At 37.9% G+C, this 19,245-nt stretch overlaps 1 protein-coding gene across 1 annotated transcript; it reads right to left on the reverse strand.

The window, feature by feature from the left end:
• Positions 1-15,376: 15,376 nt before the first annotated feature.
• LOC143412499 (uncharacterized) lies at positions 15,377-18,095 on the reverse strand. The gene is made up of 4 exons (XM_076873405.1): positions 17,787-18,095; positions 17,406-17,663; positions 17,059-17,181; positions 15,377-16,869 (listed from the first exon to the last, which is right to left on the reverse strand). Exons 1-4 carry the CDS (start codon positions 18,025-18,027, stop codon positions 16,631-16,633), a joined length of 861 nt encoding a protein of 286 aa, XP_076729520.1. The 5' UTR covers positions 18,028-18,095; the 3' UTR covers positions 15,377-16,630.
• Positions 18,096-19,245: the final 1,150 nt, after the last annotated feature.

Here is a 19,245-nt window from a genome sequence, read left to right on the forward strand (position 1 = left end):
CTTTACAGGCTGTGAGGGAGAGATGCCTTTTTGAGTGCTTAGGTTTGCATGAAAGGAAGGGAAATAAGCAATATAGAAAGAAAAAAGAGATGCAAAGCATTGCAACAGCATGAAACTGTGAAGCAGTATTGTTTAACTTTTGGAATGGCCGGCTGATTCACCAGCAAACCCTCTTCGCGTTTTTACAGACGAATCACTGAGGTGATCACTTTAAAGTAGCTTTGAGTTGGTTTTCAACTTTTGTTCTCAGCTTTGTGTTTATGTATAAAACACAGGATATCGAAATGTATTCAGTAACTGTTCTGTCACACTGACTGCAGGTTATAAATAAGTAAACACAGCTCACCTTAAGAGTCTCCTATAGCATCACCTACACTCCAAACATAGCTTCTATGCTTCTTCTTTACTATTCAGCCTCTGTGGACTCAGCAGGCAACTTTCAGATAAGCTCCTTTATTTTACCAAGATGCAAATAGGCCCAGTTTAGAATGACCATGTTTCCTGTAAGTGATCGGCTTCAAATAAACTGTACTCAGTTTTCATTGGTTTCCATTGCTTGGTGTTACTGATCAGATTCAGATAAGAATGCATAAACTCACACGAGGCAGGATGTAACTACAATAGAACTGTAGAGAGAGAAGTTGTGTATCAATTTAGTGACACTTAAACTCCCAAAACCAGTCGTGTCATTTTATACTCCAACTAATAATGCAGTTTCACTGAGACTGTAATATTTTCTTTTAAATAGATATAACCCAAAAAAAGAAGTTTACAAACAAATTGATGCCAGTTTAACACAGACATGACAGGCATTATAATGTATAATTAAGCTATAAATATTTTATTTGATACATCTGAGCTTAATTGCTCAAAACACATTTACAGACATTAATGATTGTTGTACTGCTCAGTGTGTTGAGGTTAGATGTTAGGTTTTAACATAAAAGAAAAGATTGTCATTGTAACCACAACAGTAAGGGTCACTACACACACGACAAGCTCAGATGCAGCTTTTACCACGAAGAGCCTCTGTATGTTTCTTCTTGCTTATATTCTGACCCTTCACCATAGTATACTTTCACACTCTATCTGTAGTTTAGAACGATCTTCACATTGAGAAAGAACATGCAACAACTTAAGTAGTGACAGTAAACACACTGACTTGCGCAATCTCACAGCTGTATATCAAAATGTCAGAGGATCCAGTCAGTTCCCCCCCTGAGAGAATGAACATCTTCAGCTACAACTACAACTCGATCTTGTAGCACTTTGGCTTAATAGTAAAAATACGTTTTCATGTGTCCTGACAACAAAAAGAACAACTCTTGATTTTCTAGTCATGTCATAAATTCTATTGATAGTGATTAATGTTGAGTTTCCTGAAAATTTTTAAAAATTTAAAATAATGTTTTTGAGATTTTTAGATTGTGAAATTGCTGATTCAATGTTTATAATTCACAACCTTATGAAATGGCAAAGGAAACTCTTCACACCTTCTTAGCAGAAAGGAGAAATATACATGCAAAGTGATCAAATACATACATTCACACTGTGGTGTTATTTCACACTTGTCTAACACCCATGCCTTTGCTTTGTAACTTTTCTGTTGCAGAGCTCAACTCACTCGCTCTCTTCTGGTTCAATTCCTTCACCCAACACTGGTTGTCTATGGTTTGAAGACATATTATGCTTTGAATTTCAGTCTTACATAGCTTTTCTTCTATAGGTATCATTTATTTCAACTACTGGCACGTTATTAACAAAGAGTTTTACTGAGTACAGACATTATGTATAAACAACAGTAACCCCTTGGTAAACCAGTAGAGGGAAACCTCACACCTCTGCATACTGATGATAGGTTTTTGTTCAATGAAACAGCCCACAGTTGAAATGTCAGCAAAGCTTAACAGGATAAGCTGATGACACAGTACAAAGACAGTTAACTGAACAGGAAATAAAATGCTGTCAAAGATTGCTTGAAATATTGATAGAAACAGGCCAAAAATAACCACAAATAATATTTTTGTTAGCAGATAATTAATAAATTCATATTTTATCAGTAGTATTCTGTCAGGAAAAGCAAAGCAATTTAAAGCTACTTTGATATCAGAAAGCACTGCTCCTCGCCCGTCAGTTAATAAGTGCATCTATCCTTGACATTACTGCCACCTTGTGGCTACAGTCATCTGTCAAAGCTGTGCTTATTTCATCTCATAGCAAAGTGTAGCGCAATCTGGTTACTGTGAATGATAACTGGAGCTGGGCAAACTGAGAGGTCAGTAACGTGTTCCTGGTCGTTTGCGCATGTACTTTGTAGATAAACTTTTGGTCTGTAAACTGATGGTAGATCTGCTAGAAGCTTGCCACATAGGCTTCCAGTGGCTCTGCTTTCCCTGTTCTGAGATCAGTTCTGACCTGCACTTCATATGGAAATACAGGTAGCATCAGGAAGTAAACAAGCTTTTTTTTTTTTGAAAAATCAAGATATAGGCCTGTGTTTCTGAGCTAATAAACAACTGCCACTACAAACACAAAATATGAAGCTTCACATTAAACACATAATAAAGTATTTAAAATTAGCTCAGCCGTATACAGCAAAAATATTAATCAATTTAACACTGATGGGAAACACTTTTATGTAGACTAATAATTATTATTATTGTTATTATTATTATTATTATTATTATTATTATTATTATTATTATTATTATTGATTTAAATTAAGCAATTATCCATCAATTATTTAATTTAATTTAAAAAACAACAAAAACTGTAATGGTCCTTGTGTCTCTTACCCAGCATTTAAAGTTGGTTTTGGACTAATGATTCTTTCTGTTAATTTATGACTTAAGTGTTACTTCTTTATAGTTTAGTATTTTTCTAGTGTGTACTTTTAATATTCATTCTGTTTATCCCCACACATGTGTGTGTCTGTTAGTCCCTGTTTAATTTTCCTTCTTCTTCTTCTTCTTCTTCTTCTTCTGTCGGTTTTAACGGCAGCTTGCATCCAAAGATGTTGCACTACTGCCATCTACTGGCTTTTACTCTCACTTCACTTAAAAATCATTGGAGCCTCTTCTTAAAAAACAAAAAAACCCCACAAAAAACAAAAAATGTTCCATTCCACCATTCATCTCAAACCTCAGCACTCTCCTTTGACTTACATACTTCCTGCAATTAATAAACACATGTTCAACCGTCTCCATAGCATTACACCAATCCCATAACCCAGTCGGATGTTTCCCAATCCTAAAAAGAATACCATTTAGAAAGCAAAGGCTCTTCACTTTCCTCTGACACTGTAGCCACGTTCGCCTTTTCCCTCGTTCAGCCATTTCTTTGGCAATGCACTCGAACACAGCCCGGAAAAGAATTGTCTCCCTATGGTAATCAAGTCCAAAACCTCAGTTTCTGTCCATTGACTCCCTCCGTCTCCAGTTTCCGCCGCCATGCTTTCTCGTTTGTCTTTGCTGATAATTGGTGTCTGTCTTGTGTAAGTGACGTAAAAGATGGATTGAATGATCATGACCATGAACATGACCATCCAAACAGCAGTCGCTTTCTAAAACATCAGATATGTATCGGACTCAGTACCACATACGAAAGTGACATAGGTGGGATTTGAAAATATCGGATTTGTGCTGTCCACACTGTCATACCATGATCGTATATGGGTTGCATAGGGTCAAGAAAGTCGGATTTAATGCGCTTTCGCCTGCAGTGTGAACGTAGCCTAAGTCTTGTGTCCAACCTCTGGCACCCACACAGCCACCATGATAAAAAAATACTAACATATGTGCTTAATGTCTTTTTGGAATATATTTCAAGTAGACAGATGAAATGCAATTGCAAAATAAATAATACATGAAAGAAGGAGACAAAGATCTTTCTCTGATTTTCCACTTCGATTATATTTTGCTGGATTGCTGTTCTTGAATAATAAAAACACAAAAAACATATTGACATATACTAAAAATATACTAAGCTGTCAATAAAATGTGGAATGAAAAAACCCCCACTAATGCTTATTTACAAGCCTATGAGGACACATGAGAAATGTACAACAGGTGAAAAGTGACACTATGTGTTGGAGTGAGAACTCAATGCAATCATCAAAACAGAGTTATCTGGATATTCCATCCTTTGTGGGACAGCAGGGCCCTCCAATATTGTTTTTTTCTTCCAAGCGAAATAGAGCGAAATTCCACTTAATGATATAATTACCACAGCGGCTTTCAAACCAAACACGAACCAGGAAGCACCTGTGCAGAAAAACAAAATATTTATGACAAGTTAGAGCGGTGAAAGAAGAGTCATTGTAGAATTTTGCTTATATACCATACTTTATAAGACAAAGGGAAAAAAAACCATGAATTAATCCCCTTCATCAGAGTTAATCTTCCCTCTTTAATAATACCTTGGGTCATTATTGATGGCAGTTTAATCAAAGCGGATTATTTGACACTATGTTATTCTCCTTACCCACTGCAGTTTGTGTGGCCGTGGAAGGGTCTCCTGTTGGTTCGGGACAAAGGGTATTACTGGACTTATGCACCCACCCTGACATCTGTGTCCCATTAAATAATGAGCAGCTGATGAAAACAAAGCCTATGAGCAGATAAAGAGATAACTTTTAAAAAAAAATTACACTAAGAATCAGCTTTTATCAGTATTGTTCTCACTCACCACAGGTAGATATCCTCTCTTCTTTGAAGGCATTACTGACATTGTTCCTGACTGAGCAGACCAGATGTCCTGAGACGTGCTGTTTCAAAGTGATGATGTTTGTCTTATTATTTCCAGAAAGGAGCTCAGCATCTGTCAGTGTGCGTCCATCCAGAGTCCAGCTGTACTGAGGACTGTCCCCTCCCTCAGAGGAGCAGGACACCCTCCTCTCTCCCTGGGACAGACACTCAGAAACCAGCAGGACAGAGGACACAGGAGCTGAGAGAAACACACAGATGAGTTTAGATTTTAAATCAGAATCTCTGTCTTTTTCTATAGTCTCTAAAAAGAAACAAGGAAAGAACAAAATACATGTATTTGATATTTTGTGATATATTATTTAGTTTGCCAACAGAACAGAAAAAATACCTTGAATAAACAACTGTAAAATACGCTCGTCTGATTTTCTTCCATCTGAATCAAAGGCTTGAAGAGTATAATTATCACTGTCACTCCTGTTTGATACTAGGGCTGCTCGATTATGGCAAAAATGATAATCACGATTATTTTCACTGAAATTGAGATCACGATTATTTGACGATATTTATTTAACCCTTTAAGACCTACTATAGAACCAAGTCCACCAGAGCTTATATTATTTTTTTTACATGCTGTAGTGCCATTTGTGGGAGCATTTCAAGTTGCTATACATCAATACAACTGTTATAGCCCATATTTTAATAATATGTATGCATTAAGTCCATAGTAATTACATAAATTGCAAAAAAGTGCAATAAACTACAAAAAAAATTGAAAATCGCTTTTGTTTTGTTTACATATATTTCTACTTGGAGAAATTTAAGAGGCTTATCCCTCAAAACTTTAAATACAATAAAGTTGCAAAAAATAGTTTACAACAACAGGAAATTTATTTTGAGTGTCTTCATAGTTTTATTTTGGAGATACAGTTTTTATATACTGCAGGAAAAACAAAAAACAATCCTATGATGCAAATTTGCAAAGAAAACAGCATGTGCATCAACCTTTATTAGTCCCACACGTGGGAAATTTGTTTTGTCACAGCAGGAAGTGGACAGTGCAAAAGTTATGAGGCAAAAATTAGAATACAATAAGAATAAATACAGTACACAACTGTACAGAATAGAATAAAATAAAATACTATATACAGTAGAATAAAATAAAATAAATATACAATAAGATAAAAATAGAATACAAATACAAATACTATATACAACTGAGTAAAAATACAACGATGACAGAAAGGATTATTGCACTTAGTATTATTGCATATGTATGGATGTGTGTGCTTGATCAGTTAAAGTCTTTATTATGGAGTCTGACAGCAGTGGGGAGGAAAGACCTGCGAAATCTCTCCGTCCCACACCGTGGGTGCCGCAGTCTCCCACTGAAGGAGCTGCTCAGTGCTGTCACAGTCTGCTGCATGGGGTGGGAGATGTTGTCCATCAGGGATGACAGCTTAGCCGCCGTTCTCCTGTCACTCACCACCTCCACTGGGTCCAGAGGGCATCCTAGAACAGAGCTGGCCCTTCGGATCACCCTGTTCAGTCTCTTCCTGTCCCCAGCAGAGATGCTGCCGCCCCAGCAGACCACACCATAAAAGATAGCAGAAGCCACAACAGAGTCATAGAATTTCTTCAGGAGTGGGCCCTCCACTCCAAACGACCTGAGTCTCCGCAGCAGGTACAGCCTGCTCTGCCCTTTCCTGTAGAGGGCGTCTGAGTTATGAGTCCAGTCCAGTCTGTTGTTCAGATGAACACCAAGGTACCTGTAGCTGTCCACAGCCTCAATGTCCATACCTTGGATGTTCAGTGGTTGCAGTGGAGAATGCTTGTGCCTGCGGAAGTCTACCACCAGTTCCTTGGTTTTACTGGCGTTGATCTGGAGGTAGTTCAGCTGGCACCAGTCCACAAAGTCTTGGGAAGTGTTACGAACAGCTGATGGATCGGCAAAGCGTGTTTCTGGAATATTATGTTTTTGTTCCTGCAAGCGCTTTTTATGCAATTTTTGCAAAGCTATATGTGGAAGGAAACCGTGACCGAGGACAAGCTGATGGCATCAGATGTAAGTACAACTCCTCCGGTTTCATATGCAAAACAAATTATTGCGCTAGCTTACACGGTTCAGGTTCTACAGGGATTTAAAAATAGTTACACAACACGGAGCGTGCTGCTCTGACCGGCTTTAAAGGGTTAACAATGACTTTAAAAAAATAATATAAAATAGTGTGCAACACCACTGAAGTTTTTTTTTTTTTAAACTCTCTTTTCAACCAGCGGCAGTCACTCTCCAAATAACTTCTGCTTAGCTTTCCGAGCTTCCCTCGGGTCCTCTTAATCAGCGGTCTCCAACCTTTTTTGCGCCACGGACGGTTTATGCCCGACAATATTTTCACGGACCGGCCTTTAAGGTGTCGCGAATAAATGAGGGAGGGGCTAATAATCGGCTCAGTCATTTTTAATGATCGTTGAAATTCCAGGTCGTAATCGTGATTAAAATTCGATTAATTGAGCAGCCCTATTTGATACTATACAGAGTTGGAAAGTATTTGTACTTTGTTATTGTACTAAAGTAGAATTCTCAGGTATCTGTGCTTTACTTGAATAGTTTTTAAAAAATTTTGTTCTACTCCTTACATTTTCAACACAGGCTTTTTATTATTGGTTTAACATATTTGAGAGGAGTTATTATTTCTCATCAGTACATGCGTTCAAACATCAAACCGATTTGTGCCTAAGCAGTAACGCATGGAATACAATCCTGTTTGTGTGTTAATCACCAGGGGAAATCAAAGAGGAAAAACTGTGTGCCACAGTCAAGGGTTCAAGTGGCAGAGGAAGAAGAGATGTTAGATATAAAGTCAAGGACTGCTCAGTGGTATTTACCCAATTTCGCTGTGCAAGAAACTGCACAATGACAATAAAAAGCTCTAAGTCTAAAAAAGCTCTAAGTGTATTTGATCAACTGGAAATTAGAAGTTTACATGCAAGTCCTCATGTTTTTAAATCAGATTTATTAGGTCTTTGTATTATAATGATGATTTAAGTTCAAGTTTATACAGCTTTAGTCTTGTGTTCTTGTTTAGTGAGGCTCCTCTTGTGTCTTTGTCACACTCCTGTGTCGCTTGTGTGAGCCTGTGGTCTTATCTGTCTCCTTGTTTCTTCCCCCGCTCTTCTCCAGGTTTCTGTGTCACGTGTTTGTGTACTTCCTGTTTCATTTTGACAGTTGTTCGTCCCGAGATCAGTGCATTTGGTTTTGCTTCCCATGTGTTTCTTCTTCCCTAATCACCCTCATGTATATATTACATCCGTTTTCAGTGCGTTTGCTTATCCTTCCTTGTGTCTTTGTGTTTCCTTGGTTATTCCAAGCTGTTTTGATGTATTCCCTGTGTTTTAGGTTTTTTGTTTGTTTAGTTCTAGCTTCACAAGTTAAAGTTTTGAATGTTCTTCAAGGAGTTGGTGTTACTTTCTTACTTTGAGTACATTTCAAAGCTAGTACTTTTTTAAGCCATTTTAAATGTAGCAGGTTCCCAGTGTTTTTCTACAAGTCAGAACAAGTTTTTACATTTCATCTGTGAACTACATTTTAATGGTTTAATAGAGGTTGTTCAGTTGTTTTCCCAAAGGAAGGTGACTGTGCAAATGCAAGCTCTTTTAATATATTACTTATCTATGAATTTACTATTTATTAACCGATTTACTATAAAGCATTACCTACATTTTTTGGAATTACAAAGGTGCCCATCAAAAATGATGTCACTGAGTTTGTAACACAATATGAAACAGACACTTTTTTTATAAGGCTGAAGCATCAGGTTACAAGTGCAAAAAATAATGCATCTGGCACTTTTTCAGCTACCATTGCACAGTTAACATTGTGGCTCAATACTTGATTAACCATTTCAGTTGTCAGGAAATCCAGATTGATACACTCCAAGTTGGTTTCTTCACTGAGCTTTGCTTTTTTATGGTTTCTGATTTATTATTGTGCTTATCTGTTATTCTTTCCAACCCTTTCTGTGAATAACCTTAATAAATGTTAATAAATGTGCCATGTAAATAAAGTTTATTGTTCTTATATACACGGTGTGCCATTTATATGGATACACTGTAATAACATGGGAATGGTTGGTGATATTAAAGTCCTATCTGTGGCACATTAGTATATGTGAGGGGGCAAACTCCTCAAGATGGGTGGTGACCATGGGGGCCATTTAGAAGTCGGCCATCTTGGATACAACTTTTGTTTTTTCAATAGGAATAGGGCCATGTGACACATCAAACTTATTGGTAATGTCACAAGAAAAACAATGGTGTGCTTGGTTTCAACGTAACTTTATTCTTTCATGTTTCTCTTTGTTCACAGCCATTGACATGTCAAAGAGGTTAACACGTGAGGAGCGGATCGAAATTGTGTTGATATCTGGTGAACGCAGTAACCGGGTCATTGCAGCAGATTTCAATGCAAGACACCCTACGAGACCACCCATCTCCCATGCTACAGTCAGCAAACTGCTTGCTAAGTTTCGTGAAACTTGTTCAGTGTTGGATTTGCCAAAATGTGGACGCAAGAAAACTGTCACTAATGAAGAAACATCAGTGGCTGTCCTAGCTTCATTCAGCAAGAGCCCACAGCGTAGCACTCGCCGCATGTCACTGGAGAGTGGCATTAGTCGAACATCCCTTCGGCGGATTTTAGCTACTCACAAATGGCACCCTTACAAACTCCAGCTACTGCAGCGCGTCAACGAGGATGACCCAGATCGGCGCACAGAATTTGCAGAATGGGCAAAACAAAAATTGGAACAGGACCCTCAGTTCACGCAGAAAATTTTGTTCAGTGATGAGGCAAACTTTTATGTGAATGGTGAAGTTAACAAACAAAACCACCGCTATTGGTCTGACACTAACCCACATTGGACGGATCCCTCCAAGACTGTTGGAACAACAAAAGTGATGGTTTGTCCATAGTGGGTCCATTCTTCATCAATGAAAACCTCAAGGCCACTGGATATTTGAAATTGCTACATGATGATGTGTTTCCCTCTTTATGCACTGAAGCTGGCACGTTCCCTGAGTTTTTCCAGCAAGATGGTGCACCACCACATTATGGGTGCCAGGTCCGAGCATTCCTAGATGAACAGTTTCCTGGAAAGTGGATTGGTCATCGTGGGCCAGTTGAATGGGCCCCGAGGTCTCCTGATCTGACCCCCTTAGACTTTTATCTTTGGGGTCATCTGAAGGCAATTGTCTATGGTGTGAAGATACGAGATGTGCAGCACCTGAAACTACGGATACTGGATGCCTGTGCTGGCATTTCTCCTGCAGTGTTGCTATCAGTGTGTGAAGACTGAGAGAAGAGGGTTGCATTGACAATCCAACACAATGGGCAGCACATTGAACACATTTTAGGAGTGGTCAGAAACTTGTAAATAACTCATGAAAGAATAAAGTTACGTTGAAACCAAGCACACCATTGTTTTTCTTGTGACATTACCAATAAGTTTGATGTGTCACATGGCCCTCTTCCTATTGAAAAAACAAAAGTTGTATCCAAGATGGCCGACTTCTAAATGGCCCCCATGGTCACTACCCATCTTGAGGAGTTTGCCCCCTCACATATACTAATGTGCCACAACAGGACTTTAATATCACCAACCATTCCCATTTTATTACAGTGTATCCATATAAATGGCCCACCCTGTAGATTAAACCTCAGCACACCACCATAGCTGGTAGTGTCAGACACCAATCAAAAAGACACACTGAAAACGTATGATACTTATATAGTTCTGTTTAACTTTATAACAATTTCATAAATATACAATAAAGAGTAAGTTGCATAACTTGCCTTCAACTTTTCCATTGTCTTTAACATCCAGCGTGAAATGAATGTTTTTCTCTTGGACTCCATTTGAATTAAAGACCTCAATGCTGTATCGACCTGAATCATTCCTCTTCACGTTTGTGATCTTGAGTGTCCCGTTCTTAATTATAAACGTGAGTCTGTTGCTAAATTCCTTGTCTGTCGTTATTTTTTCTTTCTTCAGATTGAACACAGTTATGTTCCCCCTCGGAAGCACCTTCAAACACTTCATTTCACGGCCACTAGCATCAGTCATCACTTGGATATACACAGTTCCTTCAAGAATAGGAGAGCATGGACATGTGTTCGTCCTGAGGTCACATGTAGTCTCATCGCCTGGAATGAGAGCTGGAGAAGACGCATTCAAATGAACGTGAGCTTAAGTTATTCACACTTCAAATGGAAATGATTGGCTCCGTTCCTGGCAAATTTTCTACTATAATACTTCTTCTTCACTGCTTAAAGTACTAATTTAGTGCAGCTAACACTAATCAATGACCACGTTTAACAGTCCAATGTCCCTTTAAAGTTAAAGATTAAATTATGAGTATGGATACCATGTGTGGTGAAAATAACTGGAAATACCAATAGAAAGACAAATACTATATCACAAAATTTTTCATTCATTCTCTTCAAGAATTTGAAAACATTGAGCAGCATGAAACATTTGCATCTGTCTTTGTAGTTTTTTTCCTCAGATCTTCTATCATTTGTTGGACAAGTGATTTGTACGGTTTTGCAGTTTTAGTGCAACATGATGCTTATATTTCTGATTAACTTTATAATAACTTCAAAATATATAACTTGCCTTCAACGTTGCCATTGTCCTCAACATCCAGGGTGAAATGAATATTTTTCTCTTGAACTCCATTTGAATTAAAGACCTCAATGCTGTATTGACCTGAATCATTCCTCTTCAGGTTTGTGATCTTGAGTGTCCCGTTCTTGATTATAAATGTTAGTCTGTTGTTAAATTCCTTGTCTGTTGTTATTTTTTCTTTCTTTATATTGAACACAGTTATGTTTCCCTTGGGAAGCACCTTCAAACACTTCATTTCACTGCCACTAGCATCAGTCATCACTTGGATATACACAGTTCCTTCAAGAATAGGAGAGCATGGACATGTGTTCGTCCTGAGGTCACAAGTAGTCTCATCAACTGAAACGTGAGCTGGAAAAAAGGCATTCAAAAGAACATGAGCTTAAATTATTCACACTTCAAATGGAAATGATTGGCTTCATTCCTGGCAAATTTTCTACTATGATACTTCTTCTTCACTGCCTAAAGTACTAATTTAGTGCAGCTAACACTAATCAGTGACCATGTTTAAAAATTCAGTGTCCCTTTACAGTTTAAAGTTAAAGATTACATTATGAAAATGGATACCAGCCCATGTGTGGTGAAAATAACTGGAAATACCAATAGATAGACAAATACTATATTGCAAAATTTTCCATTCATTCTCTTCAAGAATTTGGAAACATCAAGCAGCATGAAACATTTGCATCTGTCTTTGTAGTTTTTTCAGTAGATCTTCTATCATTTGTTGCACAAGTGGGTACTGTTTTGCAGTTTTACTGCAGCATGATGCTGTCAGGGTCCCTGTTTCTAACCGGTCGGTTCAGTGTGACTACACATGTTTTTGTTTAGATTTTTTGCTCCTGCTCTCTCTCTCCCTCCCTCACTGTCCCTCCTTCCTCCTACTGCCTGGGGAGAGCTCACCTGTGGGCTCCCTCCCTTGGCCCACGCACCTGTTCGTAATCTCACACCTGTGGCTCATCACTCGACAATGTTCCAGTAACTATATAAGATGTCAGCTCTGTGTTTCTCGTCACTGGACCGTTGCCAACTCTTGTCAGTGTTAACCCCGGCCTTGTTTATTCTCGTATCTCTAGCGATCTTCCCGTAGTAATCTTCTCGTATCTTTGTGAATAGATTTCCCTGGACCTGTCCACGTGTTACCTGCGTGACTGAGTGTGTGAGAATTGGAGCCAGCTTTGTGTTTCTTGTGGATTGGTGGAGAGTGAAGAGGAGCATGTGGCGTGGAGCGTGAATGGAGTGTGGACCTAGGAGCGTGGACCTAGGAGCGTGTGTTGGTGCAAGTGTCTTTCCCTGTTCGTGTGGATTCCCGGAATCTGTCTTTTCCCTCACTTTGTAAATAGCTCAACTGGTGTTTCTGTAAATAAACACTCTTTATTTTTCACGACCCAGAGCCTGCGCTTGAGTCCCTTCAGTCCCGTTGTGACAGATGCTTATATTTCTGATTAACTTTATAATAACTTCAAAATATATAACTTGCCTTCAACTTTTCCATTGTCTTTAACATCCAGGGTGAAATGAATATTTTTCTCTTGAACGCCATCTGAATTAAAGACCTCAATGCTGTATTGACCTGAATCATTCCTCCTCATGTTTGTGATCTTGAGTGTCCCGTTCTTGATTATAAACTGTAGTCTGTTGTTAAATTCCTTGTCTATCATTATTTTTTCTTTCTTCAGATTGAACATAGTTATGTTCACACTGGGAAGCACTTTCAAACACTTCATTTCACGGCCACTAGCATTAGTCATCACTTGGATATACACAGTTCCTTCAAGAATAGGAGAGCATGGACCTGTGTTCATCCTGAGGTCACAAGTAGTCTCATCAACTGCAACGAGAGCTGGAAAAAAAGCATGAAAAAACACAAGTTTAAATTATTAATCCTAAAAATGTATATGTTTGTCATCTTTATGAGGAAAACCTTACCGAGTGTTCCTCCTGCTAATAGAACAATGATAAGAAACTGCTCCATGCTCTTCATTTATTGACTGGAAAATTATGAACAAATCCAGATATAAATCTGCAACAAACCTAAACCCAAACTGACAGGAAAAAGTAAATCGGTGACAACACATGATGTTTTCACTAAAACAGAAAAGAAACTATCACTTCTACTTGCCAGCACACAGAATAATGATACAGGCTGCTGTAGCAAACCGAAAGAAATATGTACCACATGTGAACAAATCATTTTCCTCCACTATTTCAATAACTAAGTTTAAACAACACTGAATTGGTCTTCACATAATGTATACTTTTGAAAACGACACACAAAAGCTAAAATCACAAGTTCATTCATAAGTATTACAAAAGTTCTTGTGAGGAGAGCTATACTGCTTAGTAAGCTTCATGGGTGTGCTGAAGAGACATTTTTATTCAGAAAGGATGGGACAATAATATTTCACTCAATACCTAGCCTGTATTAATTCATTAGCGCTTCATCAGTGTTACATAAACAATATATAAAGAATAAAATGTAGACAACCAGGTAAAAAGCAGCTTGTTAAAAGGATGCAAATCTTTGCCCCAACATGAATCTGTGAAGCAATGCTGTCCAGATAATATTAAAACACAGATATCCATCAAAGCACACTGTAAAAATATTATTTTGATAAAAGGAAATTAAAATGTATATTTTAAGCTTTACATCACTTGAAATGTGCTAATAGAATAGAATAGGCATGTAATAACACAAAACATTGAGTTAAATGTCAGACAGTCTGTATGAATGTAGTGTAATTAAATACTCCAGACTCTGTACAGTTACACACAGTAAACATAAAACGTGATGGTGAACGTCAACAAAAGAAGGATGCATATAACTTACTTACATTTGAATGGATGACCAAGCTAAGGCAGTAATACACATGCAACCACTTAACTGGAACTGAGAAAAACTCATTCGTGAGAAAAAAAACAACCTACATGGGTACTTCCCGTATTACAGAGCAAGGATGGGATCTTCTATTCTGAAAGCGGTAATAAAAGTTACAATTATACAACTATGTCTATGCACATGTCAGGCAACATACTTGTGTACAGCTGGGCATCTCATCAGTTTTTACCCTGGGACAATCTGGCAAAAATACCAGTTTTTTACAAATAATCAGGCCAAAATATATTAAGCATAGAAATTAGGGTTTACGTTTTGGAGGAGATGTAAACAGAACATACAAACGCACAAACGCACACACACACACACACACACACACACACACACACACACACACACACATATATATATATATATATGCATTAATGAATGATGAAGTTTGTAATGTGACATTATAATCACAGATGAATCAAAACTGCATATTCCCTTCTGCGATTTCAACTTGTTATCCTTGTCAAGTAAACATATTTTGATTTTGTGAAATAATCCTTACCAGTTGATAATAAACACACTAGTTTCCACATACTCACAGCTATAGCTTATAAAATGGAACCAGCCAATATTTTTGAACTTATGATGTTCATTTTGGTAACACATTATAAGCAGTATTTTATTCAAGCAGATCCAAAATAATAATAATGAAAACATCACTAGAGCCGGTCAGATTTTCTCTTTGGGAGACCAAACATTTACCTGCAGCTAGGAGATCAATCTTTTACAAACTTGACTCCTTGAGTGAAAACACATCTTCATAAGTTCCCACAACAATTTATTTACATGAATTTATTTATAGTGGATTAAAGCTTAAGATCAACACTTGCAACGTCCTGGTCTCACAGTACACAGGAGTATGCTGTGACCAGGGTGTGTGTGGCAGAGAAGATAAGCTAACAGTAAGGAGCTGGTGCCCTACATCAGTTGAGTTGAGTGGACAACATCAGAAGCATTGTTCATAGTTTGTAATAAAGAGTTACTCTGAGCTGGAAACGCTGCATCCTTTGCAGGTATGTTCAGGGACCAGATCAAGAAGTACATCACACATCACAGATAACATTTTTGTTAGCACTTTATTCTTAAAACAAATTCACAGTTTACTTTTTTACATTCTAAATCTACTTTTCTTGCCCCACTGATATAATTACTTATAATCTTGTGCATGCTGGACACTCAACTGTAAATCTTGATATTGTCAACTCTGCCACCTCCAGCTTTGTCTCTTGTTTCTGTCTCCAAATCAGCACTCCATCCATCATAGGAGGTCTTACTACCATCTTGGAAACTGTCCCTTTCATTCTAGCTCCAATATCCTTCTTTCAGAAATCACCCTGACACTCATCTTCACCCTCTCCACCCTGCCTGAACTTTCACCTACAGCTCTGTTGTGCATTGTCCATTGTTTTGAATGGCTGATTCAAAGATTTAAATGAGTCAAAGATCCTTTGTTGTTTCCTTTATTACGCAGTCACATATGCATGAATTGCATGTGGTCAGCTTAATACCAACTAGTATACAAAGCACAGAAAGATACATAATATATAAATATACAGAACAGGAAAATACGGTAGCATTGTAGTTACATGTTCCAAAGTGCAGTTGTCCTGTGTGTGTGTGTGTGTGTGTGTGTGTGTGTGTGTGTGTGTGTGTGTCCACAGGGGGTGATAGAGTTCATTGTTCTAGGGGAAAAAGTGTGCTTCAGTCTAATGCTTCTTGCTTAGTCCTAAACCACCTTCAAGAAGGCAGACGGACAAACAGTCATTTACTCAAGTGCGTGGGATTTGCACCAAAGCAGCTGGCTTTCTTCTGGACACAGCAAGCATACACAGAGTCCCGATCTGGGAGAAGATTTCCCACAGTGCCCTGTGCTGTTCTCACTACCCTGGCCATGTCATTTCTGTCCTGTGCCGTGCAGCTGCCATGCCATACTGTCATACTACAATAGATGATGCTTTCTGTTGCATATCTATAGAAGTTTGCCAGCAGTCTAAAGAGCCTTTGCTGGGCCTTATTTACATTGATGCTTTATCACTGTTTCAAGTTTTTGCTGCACAGAAATTCATAGAAATGTTCACCACACTTTTTACTTTAATCATTTTCATTTAAAGGATGACTACAATCATGACCTTAATTCTATCAGAGCTTTAACACAATGCAAATGCAGACAACGCACATATTGCTTGTAATTAAACACGGAAGGAACCTAAAACTGGATGCATTGATGCTCTGTTTTAATCAGCTGAGCTTTGTGTATTTGCCTGATAATTAAAAGTGTCTTTAGGTGTCTTGATGTCACCTCCTCATGTGGACCTTCAGTGGTGCAGTCTGTATAAAGACACCGACCATTTAAATCACCTCATTTTACGGACTGTTGCATATAAATAATTATCTCCTGTTGGTTGAGTGTGTCGAGGTTGCTTTGGAAACTTGACCTGGGCATACTCCACTTCCACCTTTTTCTCTGCCTCTGCCTCACCCTCGCCCTCACCCTCATCTTCATCTTCACTCTCAATCTCGACATCGAACTCCAGCTCAATCTCGGCCTGCAAATTCACTGCTGCTCTGAGCTCCACTTGGTCATCCTCTTCGTCTGCAGAGTAGTAAGATCAAATTAAAACATTAGTTTGACTTCTGATTTTCACTGTCATTTCTGATTCTGACTAAAAATCACAAACACAATGCCTTTATTATCCATTTCTGAATTTACATGACAGCGGCATCAACATAGTCTTAGCAAAAATATGATACTTCTGAGTGAAGTAAAAATGAGGTTTTGTACCTTTTTCTTTTGTAGGTTTGTAGTTTTGTTTTTTCCTCTGATCAAAGATGATTGCTATACCAATAACTAATAAAATTAGCAGTGCTAAGAGAACACCACCGATCACTTGCAAAATACCTGCTTCTGAAATAAAGTGACATAAAAAACAAACAAGTAAACAAATGCATGTTTTTACTAATTTACTAATATACCATTACAGCTGACCACTTGATTTACTGATGTGATATCACTGTTTTACTGATTGCTCATTTTAATTGAATGTACCTCAAACAGTCTGAGGGTTTATGAAAGTACAAATAATCAACAAAAACTAATTATCAACCTTTTTTCATCACGTTCTCACTCACCACAGGTAGATATCCTCTCCTCTTTGGAGACATTACTGACGTTGTTTCTGACTGAGCAGACCAGATGTCCTGCGACGTGCTGTTTCAGGGTAATAATGTTAGTCTCATTATTTACAGAAAGGAGCTCAGCATCTGTCAGTGTGCGTCCATTCAGAGTCCAGCTGTACTGAAGACTGTCCCCTCCCTCAGAGGAGCAGGACGCCCTCCTCTCTCCCTGGGACAGACACTCCAAGACCAGCAGGACAGAGGACACAGGAGCTGAGAGAAACACATACAGATGAGTTAAGTCTTTAAGTTGGCCTTTAATGAAAAACAGCAAAAGCAGAAAATTCTAAAGCTTACTAAAGCAATATTACATTTCTATTAATTAAAAGGAATTACCTTGAATAAACAACTGTAAAGTCCACTCGCCTGATGCTCTTCCATCTGAATCAAAGGTTTGAAGGGTATAATTACCACTGTCATTCCTGCTCATGTTAGGAATCCTATATGTTCCATTACTGGGAGAAAAGACAAATCTTTGTCCTTCAGCATTAGGAAGAACTTTATTATTTCTGACATTTAGTATTTTTAATGAATTTTTTATCAATTGGTATTTTGATGTCTTTGAGGTATTGTCCATCAGTTGGATGTCCACATTTCCACCTAAAGATCCATAACACTGAGCTCCATGCTGTTTAATGTCACAGCAAGTTTCCAAACCTGCAAATAAAAAAAGTAAACAAAAGCAAAACTGTAAACTTTTGGAGTATTCAGTCCCTACCAGAAGGATTGCAGCAGCTTTTGCAAATGTTTACCTAAAACAATCGTCAATGTTTTGTGCCTACTGTCTGTCTCACTTCACACTATGTGAAGAAATATTTAGTGCTCATGCCGATGAGCACTACACAGGTTTATGACTTAAACACAGCAAGGGTTCTATTTTACTTGTGCTGATCTTTTTCAAAATGAAAATTTGGAAATTCTAACTGGAAAATCGAAAATCACAAATGAAAATGAAAAAAAAAAGACTGAATTTAATTTAGCTGCTGTAGCTTCAGAGTTCTGCTGATATGCATGTTGAGTTACTGTCACACCATGATGATAATGAGGATGTGACACTAAGCCCATGCTTTTCTACAAGCATTTAAAATACCTGCTGTAAAATAAGGCTATTTTAATCCGTTATTAAGTGATTTTTCCAAAATGGAAACTGAGAAAAGCAAAGCTCTTGTAATCTTTTGTATTTTGACCTTTTACAGATTATTTAATGATCTAATTTCTCAAAGCTGTTTTTTACTGCATATTCATTTTGAAAGGATCTCAGAAAGAGGCATCAATATTTAAAGAAAAGCAAGCAAGTAAGTGGAAAGGTGCAACACACATCACATTAGCTGACACAGCACTTGGGCACTGAGCATGCAGTGATGGGAAGGTTACTTTTAAAATGTATTCCAGTAGCCCAAACCAGGATCTTTTCCTAAAATGAATCAAGTGGTTTTAGTGCTTGAAGCAAACAAAGAGCTGGTGAATACAGAGCTAAATGAACCGCCCTACTCAAAGTTTACTAAAACCGTCATTGTCTTTTACAGCTATGTGCAGCTTAATAGTAACAGTTTGGTTCAGTTAAAAAAATATTAGCCTGTATGTGAAGATGATTAGACTTTTATGCAAACACAAACTAAGTCTATGTATTTGCAACATAGAAGTTTCAAATGTGAAACGAGCCACTTGGTTTTGAGGCTGCAGAATTAGGTTAAAAATACAACAATCATAATGCCTGTGTGGTTTTCTTAGGTACCGTTACGCAGTTTACATTGGGGTCGAAAACTTTATTAACTGACCCCAATTTCGGTGTCAG

This window comes from Maylandia zebra, linkage group LG2, assembly GCF_041146795.1.
Source record: "Maylandia zebra isolate NMK-2024a linkage group LG2, Mzebra_GT3a, whole genome shotgun sequence".
Taxonomy (NCBI): domain Eukaryota; kingdom Metazoa; phylum Chordata; class Actinopteri; order Cichliformes; family Cichlidae; genus Maylandia; species Maylandia zebra.

What these genes read in the sequence shown, in the direction of transcription:
- LOC143412499 (XM_076873405.1), bottom strand. Translation starts at nt 18,027, where the DNA reads ATGGACAATACCTCAAAGACATCAAAATACCAATTGATAAAAAATTCA. An exon ending in TTTACAGTTGTTTATTCAAG is followed by an intron (nt 17,664 to 17,786) that starts GTAATTCCTTTT and finishes TGTTTCTCTCAG; the next exon opens with CTCCTGTGTCCTCTGTCCTG. An exon ending in GGAGAGGATATCTACCTGTG is followed by an intron (nt 17,182 to 17,405) that starts GTGAGTGAGAAC and finishes ACTTTATTTCAG; the next exon opens with AAGCAGGTATTTTGCAAGTG.